We start from the raw sequence: 17,331 nt of genomic DNA, 5'->3' as shown, positions 1-17,331 counted from the left end.
ATGCTACGATGCACACAAAATGTGCACCCCAAATAGGCAAATATGTACAATAGTATAAATGATTTTTTTTGTTTTTGCTTTTTTTTTAAAAGCATTGTTAATCATTAAGAAAAAATAAAATATAAATATAAATATAAATTCACTAATAATCACTTCTTTAACCATTAAAAAAATATGAATTGATACATTTAATAGACATATTTAAAAGTCATATTATCATTTTCCTAAAAGAAATTAAAAAAAAAAAATCAATTTGCACTTGTATGCACATTTGGTGTGCTGTGTGCACCATAGCATTGTCCATTTGGGAATGAGTTTTTTTTTTTTTTTTAGTTATAAGCTTATAGTGTACAAATTTTGCTTAGACCTTTTTACACTTTTGTGATGGAGTCTACTTTTTTTTTTTTTTACAAGATTAATAATTTATACAAGCTCCAACTACAAGCCATGCACAATCCTTTTGTCAAAAAATAGATCAAAGTATAAAATAAATTATTCTTTTTAATGAGACTCTTTTTTTTTTTTTTTACAAAAAGCCTACACAAAACTTGCACACTTTAAGCATCTATTGACTAAATGTGGCAGCATTTTCCATCAACCATTAGATTTTTCTTTAAAGAAGTTTAAAAAAACTTATCTAAGGAATAAAGAAGGATTATGAATTATGTTTGTTGAACTACTTAAACTGATCGTACTAATTCATTAAAAATGAATTTTCAATTTTATAAAACTACCCTCAATTTTACGTAGAGTTATAAGAAAATTTATATCTCATTTAATTACATAGTACAAATGAGATGAGATAAGATATTTTGAATAATAGTATGATTTTTGAGTTAATGAAATGATATAGTTGGTAAAAAAATATGTGTTTGAACAATGAAAAGAGATAAGATAATTTTTACATTTTAAGATTTGATAAATGAGTGGGTCCAACCAATAATTAAAAATTATTGAATAATAGTTATAAATATTTTAAATCTCAATTTTATATATTAAAAGGGATCTTATGTCAAGGCAAGATAAGGCAAATATGCAATATAATGGCATTAATTGTGTGTGTGTAAGGGGAAGGGTAGGAGTAAAGGAGATGAGATATATGGGCGTCAGAAGGGGGTTTTAAAATTGTCTGGATAAATATGTAGAGTGTAGAAATAAAGCAAGATGAGTTAAAATATATGGTTTTAACCGTTGGATACACAGATAAAATAAGTCGTAAAACTCAGATGAGATGGTTTGTATTTTATCTGTGTATCCAAGCCCGCCTTGAAATCTTGATCATGATTCCTACAATTTTTCTGCTTAATGGTTAGTGTTAAAATAAGTGTAATGTTATACACAAGCTTAGGACATTCAACCATAATATTCATTTAAATTATAATTTAAAAAAATAATTTTTAAAAAATTAATCAATAAAAATAAATAAAATAAAAAACTAAAACTAAAACTGAGGAAATAAATAAAATAAAAAATGGCCAAAATCCATCACTTAATATTTTGATGGAAGACAAAGCCACCACACTAGCCTCTTGAAACAGGATGGAGCATTTAGAAGAGTATAACTCATCCTAGACCTAAGTATCATCAGCAATCGTAAAAGAAAAAGACATGATTCAGGGGTTATTTAATGCATACAAAACAATCTAACATAGGCCATTAAAAATCACATTTTTGAACCATTTCAATTACACCCATATGCTCAGATTTCAATGCCATATTATTCTGTCTTGTAGTTACCAATACTCATCAATCAAAGTTACATTTTATCTAAAGAGATGCATGAGTCTGACTCGCTCTCTCGGCTTTATGCACAAAAAGCATAAGCGGAGAGCCTAACTAGTCCGAATACCGTAAAATCATGAGCAAAACTTCCGCAGCAAAAAAGGAGCAGGAATTGCTTGAAAAGGAGCAGGAATTGCATGAGGAGCTAGATGCATTGGCTCATGAAGAAGCCCTGTACTTCTCCATGACAGCTACAGCTGCTGCTCTGTACCACGAAGCTGCAGCCATTGCTCCGGGATCTGGAACTGATGCAAGGATCTCCCCAGAGACATAAGTTGAACGGCCAGCCTACCAAATCTATCTTATCAGTTCCCCATTAAGGTGAATACAATGCATAAGAATGCGGACACTTTCTACGTAAAAGATTTATCGAAGCATGAGTATTATGTGGGCTAAAACATGTCACCTAGTGTAGTGCACTAGGTAAACCCCAAACCCATGTAACGCAGCTCCACATAGATCAAGTAAATCATCGACTTCTTATCAATAGGACGTGGCCCCCAAAAAATTTTATACCTAAAGGTTCAAACCTTAGACTTGGGGAGCATACCCCTAAGACCAAGGCCCTTACCATTGGTGCCAACCCCTAGTAACATAGTCATTGAGTCACACAGGAGATGATTACATGTAAGAAAAGTTGTCACAAGTACATGAATATCGAGCCTGCATGACATTTCTACAGTTATTTTGGGTGTAATGACTCTACATTGAACTGCAGGGAACATAAGATAACCAACAGACTGATCAACTCCGTGACAAAAAAGGGCCAACAGGCACAAGTAGAATTGGCGAGGGCCAAACATGTGGACCCTGGTTCTGTAGTAGCATGTGGGCCATGGTCAGGGACTACATTGGTGATGGTGATTGTGTATCTCATTCTCACAGGCCTTACAAAGCTCACTTTAGTTTACCTATCAAGAGTCACCTCCGGTAAGCACCATGTAGTAACAATCAGTACCAAAAGCCCAAGCCACTGACTCCCATACAACTCAAGTAACCCCACAGTATACAACTAAGCAGAAGGTCACTCATGAAGGTCTAAGGTTAAGACAAGTGCTTTAATGCTTGAGTCATCTTCTATACCAAATATGCACCTATTATGACAACCATGTAGGAGTCCATGTGATTGACAACATTAACACCCAAAAGTGTAAATCTTTTAGAATACATGGCTTGATTCCAATTAAAATGAAGGAAGAATAAAAGAATCTAACAGTCTGGATCTTGAAAGTATTGCCAAAAGAACAGAAAATGCATAAGCATGATCTTCTGCATATGTTTAATTATTTTTCCAAGTAAGGTATGTTTTCGCGGGAGATGTTGCTAATGTGGAGAGCTTGGCTTCCATCTTGGGATGTAAGATATCTCATTTGCTGATGAAATATCTTGGCCACCCTTGGGTGCACCAATCAAATCGAAATCAATTTGGAATGATGTATTAGAGAAAATGGAGCAGAAACTGGCTAGCTAGGAGGACTGGGTATAAGTAATTTATGGGGACCTTGTGGAAAAACATCATAAACTTGAAGTACAATGAAGTATGGGGAGGTTGGAGCTCAAATGAGGTAAGCGGGCCATATGTGGGGCTTTGGAAGCACATAAGAAGAGGATGGGATGCCTACTTTAGAAACACTCGGTTTGTGTGTGATGGACTCAAAATCAAATTTTGGCATGACATATGGTGTAGAGATAGGCCGCTCAAAGAAGCTTATCCAGAAGTCTATGGCATAGCAAGAATGAAAGAAGCCTCGATTGCGGACATGTTGGTTACATCAAATGGTGCACTCCTCAATGGAATGTCACTTTTTTCAGAAATGCACATGATTTGGAGGTTGACACAATATTGGAATTTTATGATATCATATTTTCCACCTGCATGAGGAGAGAAGTTGATGACAAGATTTTCTAGCAGGCTAGTTTGGATTTTGAGATGAGATGATTTTAAATGAAAGATAAAAGTTAAATAAAATATTATTATTATTTTGGGATTTGAAAAAGTTGAATTAGGCTTTGAAAAAATTAAATTGTTTATTATATTTTGTGTGGGAATTTGGGAAAGTTGTAATGATGAGATGAGTTGAGATGTTTTCCAAATCTAAACGGGGCAGAAAGGAAGTTCACTGTCCGCTCTTTCTATCAAGCCATGCACACACATACAACTAACTCATTCCCAAGGAAGAGCATTTGGAAGACAAGGGCACCATTAAAGGCACTCTTCTTTGTATGGACAGCTTCATTGGGGAAGATACTCACACTTGACAACTTAAGGAAACATCGATTCATTATCACGAAGTGGTGTTGCATGTGCAAAAAAGTGGGGAGTCAGTTGATCAATTATTGCTTCATTGTGAGATTGCCACGACATTATGGAACAACTTCTTCACTCAGGTGGGACTAATGCCAAGAAGGGTGATCGATCTCTAAGCTTTTTGTTGAGGCCTTAAGGGTAACTCTCATATTGCAACAATATGGAAGATGGTCCCAATATACTTATGGTGGTGCATTTGAAAGGAAAGGAATGACAAAAGCTTCGAAGATTGATAGCAATCAATGAAAGAGCTTAGGACATTGTTTATCAATACTTTACTTCATTGGTTGGTTGTAATTGATTTCAATGAAATGAGTTTCCATGATTTTCTTATATCACTGAACTAGCACGCTAAGGCGATGCTTTTGTATATGTCCCGTATACCTAGCTTTTGCCTATTCCTATGATCAATAAAACTTTGTTTAACAATATTATAAACACATTTCACGTTACCAAAAATATTATCAATATATTCATCAACTAAGAGGGATATATGGTACATGTTTATGATAGTGAAAAGATCGGAAATTATAGATAGCTGAAAAATATATATTCAATGTTACTCTTTTAAGTTGTGGATGGAGAGATCAGAGAAAAAAAAAATGAAAGGAAGGAAAAATTGAACCGTGTTCAGGTCCTAGTGCAAAATTGAACAGAAGACGCCTGTGTCTATAGTTCATCTTAGTCCTGCCTTTAACCACAAGGCTGCATCCTGACAGGTTTTTGAGAATCTTTTGGGTCAAAATATTGAAAAAATCCAATTATTTTATAAGGGTTGGGGCTAAATTGTAAAATATATAGATTTTTAGAACTTTTTCAAAATAATAAAAAATTTTCAGAGTTAAAGGGGTTATTGTACTTCTGGGGTCTAGAAAGAATTTTTTAATAGGGTTCAAGGGTCGAGGAAGGGAGGTGGGGAGGGGTGGTCCCCATCCCCCTAGATCCACCACTGCTGACAGGATTCATTGAAATCGTTTCCAACTTAATTGAGGGTCATGTAAGGAACATGCAGATGCGTTCAAAGGCTGCTTGTTTTCATGTCCTTTGACAAGAAATAATGCCAAGACAAAGAGGCTTAATCCCAATGAAATAGGAAAAGAATCAATAAGCATATCACCTGTGCTTGCATGTGCTTGGTTGATTCAGCTCCAGCCAATGCTGCTTCAGACGAGAGAACAAAAGCAGTGCAAGGATCATCCCCAGCATTTAACCTCTGTATGCAAAGTTTACTATATTAGTCCTTAAGGCCACACTGATTATGAAACAGATGCTAATGATCATTGGTAATGACCTCCTGAAGTATTGCTGATGCTGGAATAAGGGCATCTAACAATGTGCGATAACCAGCACTAGCTCCCCCATATTTACTGACTGCTGCGATGGAAGCTTCAAGTGCTTCAGCCCCTGAATTAAAAAAATAATAATAATAAATGTAAAATATAAAAATAAATAAAAAATAAAAACTCAATGAGTGAATGTGCAACTCTGAAGATTATGACAATGGGATGATTATCTCACATTGTTTTGCAGTGACAACTGACTGGGAGCTTGCTGTCAACTGTGCATATGCAGCCTTGCAAAATATACTATATCTGTTTCAAAATGAGAGATGAAATGATTTTTCAGACTAACGTGAATGAATCAATTTGTCAAAATCAATCAAGTAAAGATCCAGATAAAGAAAAATACAGGATCCCACTAGTTCCTCCCATAACTCTTCTAATAGATGATCCAATTTCGTTCACTGTTTCTGCAGCATCATTCAGAGGGTAACTGGGAACAGAAAATAGAAATTAATACACTGAATTTAGCTTATTTTGGAATGATCATAATCTGGGAGAAAAATAATTAACATTGTATTCAGTAACTGCAAATATGTGCAACCTCTGAACTATGATGATGTGCGTAATGAAAATACAATACTTCACCATCTTCCATTTATCCTTTTCTTTCTTTCTTTTTTTCTTTTTTTTAATCTTAAGCCATTTTCGATTTATCCACTTACTTTTTTTTTCTCCTTTTTGCTTTTTTTCCTTTATTGGGTGCTGAAGAAGATAAAATGGTCTTTGAGGAGAAAGGCAGGCTCAGGGTAAGGCAAACACATGACAAACTTTACCACCATATCTAATGGCATCTTGGATGAATAAGTTTGATACTTCTAGCCTCTTCTCAATGATAAGATTGCAACTGTGGATTTTGTCTTCTAAATCTAGTCAAAGTGAACAACTTACTTTTTTATTTCCGCCAGAATTGCTGTTGCACCTCTATACATCTGCAGAAGCAGATAAATTAGACACGGCATGATACATACTACATAATGCACAAGCAATATATCGGAAATGGTGAAAGGGCTACTAAGGACTCACTGTTGACCCACAGTCACCATCACCTACTTTGCTATCCCATTCATTCAGACTTTCCCTAAGATTGACAACTGCGTTTGCTGCTGCTTCAATAGCAACCTCAAGAATCTGGCCTTGTTGATTCAATTGCCGTGGTTGACTTAATGCCTAATCAAAAGCATCAGCAGACAGATTTAATAGAATAGTCATGTGTAAACAGGAAAAACATAAAAAATAATAATAATAATAAATAAATAATAAGTAATTTAGAAATAGAAAATAAATTAAATCAGAGCATCACAAGAATGGCAATTGTGCTCCAGAATGTGACAGAAAAAGCAAAGACAGAAATGAAGACCAGTGGTGATAAATCGTTTTTGAATGTGACAGAGAAAGCAAAGACAGAAATGAAGACCAGTGGTGATAAATCGATTTTTTTTTTTTTGATAAGTAAAAATTTTATTCATCAAATGCAAGAGGTGAAGCCTATGTACACAGGATGTATACAAAATAAATGCCTAAATACATTCTAATGCTAGAAGAACAAGGACAAAAACTCATGGACAGCCCCTCCATTAAGTACAATACCCGAAAACCAACTAAACAAGGAACACATAAAAATTTCCAGAGTTCTTCTACATCGTGTTCCCTATTATTAAAACACCTCGCATCCCTTTCCAACCAAATACACCACATAATGCATGAAGGAATAATCTTCCACGCAGCTGCCACTTGAGAGCAAGTATTGAGTCTAGGCCAACATGCGAGTAAATCTACCACTGATTTTGGCATAACCCAGGTCAGTCCAGATCTTCAAAACACACCATCCCATAACACTTTAGCCACATCACAATGTAGAAGTAAATAATCCACTGATTCCGCAGCTTTCTCGCACATGAAGCACCAATCCATAACAATCATTCCGCGCTTTCTCAGAATGTCAATAGTCTGAATATTCCCAATAGCTGCTGTCCATACAAAAAAATCAACCTTTGACGGAACATGAGCCTTCCAAATACTCTTCCAAGGAAAAGAAATGTAATGCTGATCGGACAACATCTTATAATATGATCTAACAGAAAACTTTTTAGATGCTGTATATCTCCAGAACATTTGATCCCTGTCACGTCTTCTAATATCCACTGAATACAACAATCTAAAAAAATCAGTAACCTCCTCAATTTCCCAATCTTGGATGTGTCTGAAAAATCTAACATCCCAATGCACCTCTCCATTAGAGTAACTCGTCAATTCTGAAATTGAGGCCTGCTGATTAACAGCCAACCTGAAAACAGCCGGAAAAGCTCTAAACAGTGCATTCTCACTACACCAAACATCAAACCAGAATCAAACTCTTGAACCATCACCTACAACAAATTTGACTTGTTTCACAAAATTATCCCATCCTTTACTAATAAACTTCCATAAACTCACAACCTAAGACCCCCTACTCTCCTTAGTAAGCCATCCCCCCCAATCACTCCCATACTTCTGAACAATCACCCCCCTCCACAATGCTTCCTCTTCCCTATATATCTCCACAACCACTTTCCCAACAATGCCTTATTAAAACTACACAAATTATTAACCCCCAAGCCTCCGTCAACGATCGGACAGCATACTTTTTTCCAGCTTGCTAAAGGAATCTTATTCTCCTCTCCCAAAACACCCAACAAAAATATTCCCCTCTCCCAAACCACCCAACAAAAATGCTCTATACAACTTTTCAATACGATTAGCCACTCCAAATGGTAAAAGAAATAAATGGAAGTAATACCATTATCCCTAAAACCAGCCCAACATTCCAACATTTTCCCAACTACATCACATGTGCCTACACGTACTGACTGATAATATTGCCATATATTTCAAAGCGAGGATGCCGTATTTTTCTACAGAAACTCACGACAATCAAACCAGGTTTGTAGAGATAAAAAAATGTTATCAAAAGTGTCAAAGACAGTGAATAGAAACTTGTCTCTCATAGTACAATCATCTTAATCTGATTTTCCATGGGGGTAACAAATAAATTTCATACGCATACCTCATCACTCTTTGTTGAACGAGACGGTGGCATTGGAACAGGAATCTTGGTAGGTGGATGATTACCTGCCAGTAAAGACAATTCTCAAGTTCAATAAAAGTCAAGGTAGCGTATAACTTGTCTCATACATACATGCATACATAAATATATGCACTTACGCGTGTACACAACACACTCGTACACACATAAATAAGATGATAAGAATTTTACTAAAGATGGGAAACTCTTTCATTACTAGTTCAATATATATTATGCTTGCCATTATGGAGCATTTTATTAGTTTAGACAGAATGCTCAAACAATGTTCAAACAATCCCATATATAGAAGGAAATTTAGGGAAATTAAGAAGAGGAAGCAATGTTCAATTCACTGACCATCAACGCCAACAGGCCAATATGGAGCCTTAGTTGGAGCATCCAGACGTTGCAAAATAATTTCATCTGCCTTCATGATGGTTATTGAAAAACCTGACAAAAACACGATGCTGAGGAGAACCATAATATTAGTTTAGGCATGATGCTCTTATCAGCATAAACAAACCTGCCATATCAAGAGATGTCATAAATGACCCTGTATACACTCTATCAACAGCCAGTCCATGTTCAAGCTGTAATTTTGGCACTGCTTTTCCTGATGCAATCATTAATTCCATTATAGGGGTGCCTCCTAACCTGCAATTCAAAGGACAAATTTATCAAAAATAAGAGTGCCATGAGGATAGTGGAACATCAGATAAATTGTTGACCATCATAAGGAAACAGAGCAACTAAAGTCAGGAAAAGTTTATGTTTTGGAATAACATCCTATAAAGAGTCAATGGCACAACAAACAGCACATGTAACATAATAACTGAGCAGCTATACTAATTTTTTTTTATAAGAGAGCAGCTATACTAATTATCCATTAGAAACAAATAAAATGATTGAAGAAAACTAAAATTACATTACTTGGTCACTGTTCAGCACAAAATTGAAGTTTTTGATTTAGAAAACCAGGAAACTCTGAAAACATTGGCCAAGAGCAGCAAGTTCAGATCGATTTTTATAATCCTTGTATAATTATGTTCACAAATATCTAATATATTTTACTCTGTAATGTGGCAGAGGAACAGATTTGATCCAGATTGGACAATTGAAAAACATAGGATTTGTAATTTGAAATTAAAGATAGTAACCAAAAAAAAAAAATTGTAATGGGGGCAGGAACAGCTGGGAGTATCAAAAATGTAATGAGTTAAAAAGAAACATCATAAAAGGTTGTCAGATTTGTCAAATAATACCAATTTTCAGTTACCTTCACTTTGATTAAATCTAAAAGAAGTTGATTGTAGGCCCCTTCTTTATAAATAAGGTAGATTTTATTAAAGAACAAAAGGTCATTACCCAAGTACATAGAAAGCATACGAGAGGTGCACCGAAACAGAAAATGCAAAAAGATCTAGAAATTCACAGAAAAGGGTTTATAAGAAAAACAAGAAATAGGAAAAAAACACAATTCCGAGCAAAACTTCAATGGTAAAGGGTGTTTAGGAAGAAATAATGAGAAAAAATTTAGAGGTAGAAAACAGATCTTGAAGAATGAGGAATTAAACCAGCATCAGTGGTTCAAAGCATCAAAGCTTGGCCCAAACTTGTAACCTTTGGAAGGTCTAAGAAACAAGTAATCTGTCTGACATTCTGGTTTGAGTTGCACTGATTTGATGCTCACTTTATTTTTTATCAATTTGCAACCATAAAGCTAGAATCTAGAAATTCAATCCACAAAAACATGTATCTATTTAATATAATGTCGATTACTATGATGCTAAAGCACAAATAACAGTCAATCCCATAACTTGATAAGGTGAATTCTGATCTAAAGCACAAAAGAAGATCCAGGCACTTACCCATTGATCATGAGAACAACTCTATTGCCTCGTGTAATGGGAACATAGTTGGTTTCCTGCAAAGATTATATAATTTAGACTAATGGTCATCAACTTGAGCTATAAAATTTTCGGAAATGAGAAAAAAAAAGAACCTTATGCTGTAAACTTAATCACATACGGTGTGTGATTTTAAATTTTAAATATAGTCATGGTGCAAAGATATACAAGCTACTGCAAAGTATAACATATTCAGGATAAATTCTTTCTCGTTGATTGACATAATGAAGTTGCATAATAGTTAGGTGCCTCCCTCTGATATCTCTAATTGAATGCTCAGCTACATCAAATATATGATTATTTTTCTGTCCTTAAGCACTATAATAAGCATAAGTATGCAGCCTCCAAAACAACCAAGTTCTAAAGTAAAAACCATGCTGTTAAGAAACTCAAAAATGAACCAGATAAGTCCAATTCAGTCCAAAAAGAGCACAAATAGCATCAAAAGGATGCAGAAGATTGCTTTGAAGATTTTGTCCAGAAAGTCAAACTTCGAATGACTAAGTGCTCAAGGATCGTTGGCATAAAAATATACAGAACCCTAGAACGCGTCTTCATTAAGAAAAATTAAAAAAAAAAAAATCAGTAAGGGTGAGCATGCCATATATTAAAACAAGAGTTGAACGTAAAATGCTTTGGCATACCAGTGAGAGTATTTGATTAAGAACATGAGAAACCACCACATCCACCGGCTGAATGTCGGCCACAGCAGCACCAGGTTCACCATGCTGTACAGAAATGCATGTTTAGCATGCTTGATATGTAAAAGTGGAACAAGAATTTAATTACTCTAGAAGTAAAAGTATAACTGAGCAATTGATAAATAATATCAGCAAGTAAAAAGTAGTGGATAGAGCAAAAGTAATCAACTACAGATAAGCTCAGCAAAGAAACAGAACTCCAAATTGTCTTACGTATTAAAAATACAACAAATTTAAAATTATTGAAATAAATAAAGAGTGCATTTCTTATTTCAAAGACAAGGGACGGTTGAAAATGACATACAATTCCAAGGCCAAGTTCCATTTTCCCTGGACCCAAACGTTCTGATGTAACCTGCCCAGGCAGTGTGCAAACAGATAGAGCAACACCCATTGTTCCAACCATTTCTGATGCACATTTTGCTTCGGCAGCAACATCAGCAAGGGAAAGGCCAGCAGCAGCAGCAGCTCCAGCCACCTGTCTTTCACAGAGGGTAAGAATTTGTGTGACACATTTAGTAAGATGAAACATTAGAAAAGAATAATCTGGAAATTATATTGTTCAATTAATATAACAAGCCATGAGTCACAAGAGGAAAATAGAATACAAGAAGGATATTGTTGAAACTGAGATACAAGAATGTAATTTTTCTTTTGGATCTTTTACTGCCTCAAACAATGGATTACTTACAACTCATGCTCTAACTGCATGGTCAAGAAAAAATTTTGCTTTTCAATCATTGATGCAGGGCTTAAATCCTCATGCATATGTCAAACACCGAACATACAAGTCATCAGCAAAGGAAGAAGAAAATTAATAATACAAAAAGTTCTGCATAAAGAATAAAGAAAGACAGATAAAAAGAGCAACACAGATAAGGGAAAAAAGAGCTTGGAGTTGGTTCAAGATTGATGCAAATGCACATGCCACTAAGTTTCTTCAAGTGTGCAAGTTTTGTTTTGGTTTTTTTTTTTTTTTTTTTTTTTTTTTTTGAGGGGGGAAGAGAGAGAGAGAGAGGGAGGACCTTATGAACGAGAATAGTCCCTGCCAATCCTCTTCGTCCAGCTATGCCACGAGGTGGAGGTAAACCACAATCATCCCCCACAATTACAGTCTATAAGGTGCCAACAACAGTTAATATATATATATATATACATATATCTTTTGGGTCAAACCATGTAGAAGATGATTACGACCATAAACTTAAATGAAAGCATACCTCCACTTTATAACCTTCAGATTTTGCTTGCTCGGCAGCCAAACCAAAATTCAAACGATCACCAGTATAATTCTGTCAACAGCAGATTGTAATGCCTCCAATAATCAAGGTACAAAAGCTAGATGACTCCAATAATCAGAACATCCTTATACAGTTAACCACACCTTATACAGTTAACCACACTCAAGTAATAGACCATTCACAAAGCTCACCACTCTTTCCAACTAGGTTTCAGCCATCCTATAATGAAGATGTTATTGCTTCTTCTCTCTCTCTCTCTCTCTGTCTCTCTCTCAAACCCCCTTTTTATTTCTCTTTTTAACTGGTCTAGGGTTTCCCAGAATCGACATAAGCCATTAGACACCCAGAACAAAGAAGCAATCATAGACCATGATATATAAAAAATAAGTACTCGTTTCAAAATAATGTACCGTGACAATTAGAAGACATCCCATAGGACCTGTTACAGCACGGATGCCCTGCAGTAAAAGTAGGCTTGATCAGAGTCATCTAAGAGTGATTACAATTATTGATAGGGTGATGCATATGCATGTCCAATAATAAGAATAAATGAAATCATACAGCAAGAATTGAATCAACTGGTGGAGAGGTAAAAACATCCCCACAAATAGCTGCTGTCAGCATCCCCTCCCCCACAAATCCAGATTGTGCAGGCTCATGACCACTTCCACCTCCTGTATGAGATAGATCAATGTAACAAAAGGCTTCCGAGGATGCCCAATTTAATTGCAGCAACTAACAGGTGTAAGTATACGAACAACTGTATCTTAATGTATTACATCAAAAGACAAAAGAGGACTATAAGTCATGGATTAGATTTGTCAAGTATTATCTCCCACAAATTGCAAAGGCCAAAGGTCAATCACAATGATCCATACCATCGAGTCACATATTTATCCTTTTGGGTGATTAAGAACTACTGAGGTTGTGAAACAGTATTCAAGCAAATAAATAGAAGCAGGAAGAAAACACTCTCTTCAATATTAATTCTTAGAAAATAAATTAGAATTCAGTATAACATTAACTCACTGCTAACAGTTGTGTATTTAAAAAACGTTCAACCATTTTTTTTAATCATAGTAGCTGCTTTAGACAATAAGAGCATGATGGGTGAAACTAAAATGAAAACCGTGCAAAAAATTTCATGGTCTCTAACCTGATATAATTGCAACTTTATCGTATGTTGAACTAGAAACATCAGCACGTAATACAACCTTCACCTGTGTGTTAATATAGGAGGACAATGTCATAATAAAACTAATTTTATGTAAATAAGCTCCTTAACAAAATCTTAGAGATATAAATCACCTCAGGAAAACCATCTAAGAACTGCAGCCCAGGATATGTTTCCACAAGTCCCTCGATGAACTCAGTTACAACATCTGCAACAGTATGCAACCATAATAACAAGAAAACTAAGACCCAATTAACAAAGACTACATCGTATTACTCTTTTTATTGTAACTCGTTGCTTCACTTGCACGACCCAAAATATCAAAATAGTGATGTTCTTGCACAAGGGAAAAGACAAATTCCCTAACACTCAATCTATACCTCCAAAAGAATGACAGAAAGGAAATATTGCTTAGGAAAGGAAGGTTAATATAAGTTTCTTCCTTTCCCAATCTCGTCTCTTATAACATACGTAAAGTCAAAGAGAACCACGACTTTTTTTTTTTTTTGAGTAAATAGAACCATGACTCACTAATGAATAAGAATAGAACCCTTAAATGTTACGTAAAAAAGAACAACGCTAACCCTTATCCCAAAGTCATAAGAAGAAACAGATGAAATAGAAAAGAAGAATGAAAAGAAAACTCTTTTTTGTGTTTCAGTACTTTTCCTACTATATCTAAATAGTCTTTTTAGGTCAAGAAGCACTTGCATGTTAGTTAACTAGAGCTAGAATTTACTAGTGTGAATATTCATTATGATTTACTTCATTGTAAAATTATTCAACCCTAAAATAAGTACAAGAGGGAACATTCGTCCTATGAGGTCCAGATGCCACAAAACATTCCTTGGCCCTTTGTTTGTTTGAGGAGAAAACAATAGGGGCAGGAAGAAAAACTAAACCTCAATAAAATCTTACTTTACCTATCAAAAAAAAAAACTAAACCTTAAATAGCACTTCCTAGTAACTGTCTGACTTACAATTGCTATTCTCCTTAGAAATTTTTTATTTGAATGCCTTGGTCTGCCTCCCAAGGGACTCATTCTTTCTTTAGCCTTTGATTAACCTCAGAACCTGCCTTAACTCTCCATTTTTTGTAGGGGTCTATTCCGAGGACTAAATGTACCCAGAGAAAACAAAATATCAGATATTGGTTTTTCAGTGAATAAGAACAAGGGATCCTTATCTCGGCCTTAAGTCCCCATTCAGTTTCAGCAAACAGGCAAGAACAGAGAATCTCTAAATGTCATTTAACATTTTTAAGTTCCCAAAAACAACATGAAACAGAGCATTCGAGATTGTCCTAACTTTTCTCGGCAACCAAACATCAGTAAGCCAAAGTGGATTTCTCTCCAAAACAGACAGTTATAATAGAGTTGAAGGTGGAAAATATTCATAAATCATTACAGAAAACGCAAGTAAGCAACAGTTTCCAAGAAAACCACACAAAAATAATAATCGTAATACTCGCATTTTTTAAAATTCTCTCGGTAAACAAACAGATGATCACGAACCTAAATTCATAGCTACCTTCAGCCTAACGAACTTAAAATACAGAGCATCAACAACGAAATCTGAGCATGAAAATAATTATTAAGCCAATTGATATAACGCCAAAAAGTCAAAGATTTCGTGGAATATAAATAAGAACGAATTTGATCATAAAAAAACCAAAAGAAAGAAAAACAGCACAGTCGCATTTCCCTTCTCGTACCTGTTAGTTCTCCCCGGCCGGTTTTCTCGGCAACCGATCAGATAGAAGGAACTCAAGAATCGCACATAAATTTTACTATGCAAACCAAAAATCCTAAAAAATGTAGGAAAAGAAAATGCGAAGAAACAAGCGCGAGAGAGATAGATAAGGGTGAAAATGCGAACCGTTGGGATCGTTGATGAGCTTCTTGCCTCGGAAAGCCATGTCGTCAACGAGACAAGCTCTACCTAGCGAAAACTGTTGGTTTTTCGCATGAAAAATGAGAGAGAGAGAGAGAGAGAGAGTCTGCGTCACACACACATTGACACGCACCAGGTGCCAGTGCGGGTTTGTTGCTTGAAGGTCAAGGGGCACAGAGAGAGAGAAGATGGGGTTTGCTTGTCCGAGCAAGCCAACATCGCTTGTCCATTAATTACGGAAATGTCCTTGGTCTGGTAGTGGATAAAGTTACACCTCAAGAGTGATTGAGTCGAAGTGAATGAACTTCTCGATTACATTTTTTTTTTAATTCGTAACTTCCAAACCATACCAACTACATTTTGACAACTGACCCTCCAATGTGAAATTACAAGGTCAACCCTTCTCAAAATCTGAGTGCTTGCTTGACTTTGGGAAGATTCATCTCATCTCATTTTATCTTAATATTTTTTATAATTTTATTTTAAAAAATTATTTAAATATAAATACTTTTTAATTTTAAATCTTAATTTTTTTATCTAATTATTATAAAGTTTTCAAACTTTTAAACAAAATATGAAAAAAAAATATATTACTGTTTCAAATTTCAAAACAAATTAAAAAATTATACTTTAATAATATTTTAATTTTATAATATTTTTATTTAATTTTTTCTCTTATTTTTTAAAACTTAATAAAACATCTTAATTCACATAATTTTATTATTATTCACATAATTCTTATCTATCTCATTGTCTGACCGACCGTGATTTAAAAGATTGTTGGCCTTCATCCTATGTGTTGCTTGTTTTTGGGGACACACATTCCCTCTAAAGAGAACGGTCAGGCCTGATTTAGATAGTGAATTGAAATCGGATAAATTTAATGAAAATTGAATAAAAATATTATAGAAAGATTTGTACATCTAAACATATCCCACCACTTTCACATGATCTTATAAAATTTTGAAAAAAAAAAAAACGTTTTAATTAATATTCATAAACATTTTTGTACTATTTATGAAAATCTCCTCTCTCAACATCAATAGAGAAGTTGAAAGTTCTTTAAGTGGATGATATATTATACTTGCTATTGTTAAAAAAAAAAAATTGTATTCATAAGTAGGTATGTAAAACACACTTTTTAAAGTTGGTATGTAGAGCATACAATCCATATCAATTAAATAATAAAATTTAATTTATAAAATTCAAATTTTAAAAATATATTTCAAATCAAATTATATCATTTAAACAGTGTATGGTATAGAGGTCTTAAATAATAGTACTCTACTTAACATAATTGTATTCTTATTTTGAGAGTATTTAATAAATAGTATTTTCAAGAAAACCCAACACAAAATTAAAAAAAGAAATTATAACAACTTTGTTCAACACCATAAAATTAATGGTTTAACCATATTAATACTAAATAGCTTCAAAAATTGTAATCAATGACTAAGTTTATCACAATTACTATCATAGTAGGGTCATGTCAAGAATTCACATCTCAAAATATATTTTATGAACTATATTAAAATTAATCGAGTTTTGTTATTCACCATTCCACACCACACATTATATTTCTTTTTTTTTTTGTTTTTTTAATTTTATTTTATTTTATTCCTCCTAAAATAATTGAATTCTTCTACTCACCATCCATACACTACATATTTGATAAGGAAAAAAAATTAAAAAATTAAAAAATCATATACAGTGTGTGTTGTGGGTATAATGAAAAGAATTTTTTTGCTTGATTTAAATGAAGAATAATATTATTTTTAAGTCTAAATATTGTAATTAATAATATAATATATTTTAAATAATTTCAGGTATTATCCACTTAAGAAGGCAAAAACATTTCTTAACTTGGCTAAGGAAATATTTTTATTTATTTATTTCCAATCCTGCCCATCTATTTTGTAAG

General features: G+C 34.2%; 1 protein-coding gene across 1 annotated transcript; it reads right to left on the bottom strand.

The window, feature by feature from the left end:
• Positions 1-1,623: 1,623 nt before the first annotated feature.
• Positions 1,624-15,673, bottom strand: LOC122298533 (putative 3,4-dihydroxy-2-butanone kinase). Its single transcript, XM_043108324.1, has 20 exons — positions 15,396-15,673; positions 13,652-13,725; positions 13,500-13,563; positions 12,905-13,017; positions 12,754-12,801; positions 12,323-12,394; positions 12,128-12,217; positions 11,407-11,580; positions 11,046-11,129; positions 10,363-10,418; positions 9,018-9,148; positions 8,852-8,944; positions 8,477-8,541; positions 6,457-6,600; positions 6,322-6,362; positions 5,780-5,863; positions 5,609-5,682; positions 5,382-5,494; positions 5,208-5,303; positions 1,624-2,070 (listed from the first exon to the last, which is right to left on the bottom strand). The coding sequence occupies exons 1-20, from the start codon at positions 15,433-15,435 to the stop codon at positions 1,942-1,944; spliced, it is 1,785 nt and encodes a 594-aa protein (XP_042964258.1). The 5' UTR covers positions 15,436-15,673; the 3' UTR covers positions 1,624-1,941.
• Between the last annotated feature and the right edge of the window lie 1,658 nt (positions 15,674-17,331).

The sequence above is a fragment of the Carya illinoinensis genome, chromosome 16, assembly GCF_018687715.1.
Source record: "Carya illinoinensis cultivar Pawnee chromosome 16, C.illinoinensisPawnee_v1, whole genome shotgun sequence".
Taxonomy (NCBI): Eukaryota; Viridiplantae; Streptophyta; class Magnoliopsida; order Fagales; family Juglandaceae; genus Carya; species Carya illinoinensis.
This window is presented reverse-complemented; position numbering and strand designations above follow the sequence as displayed.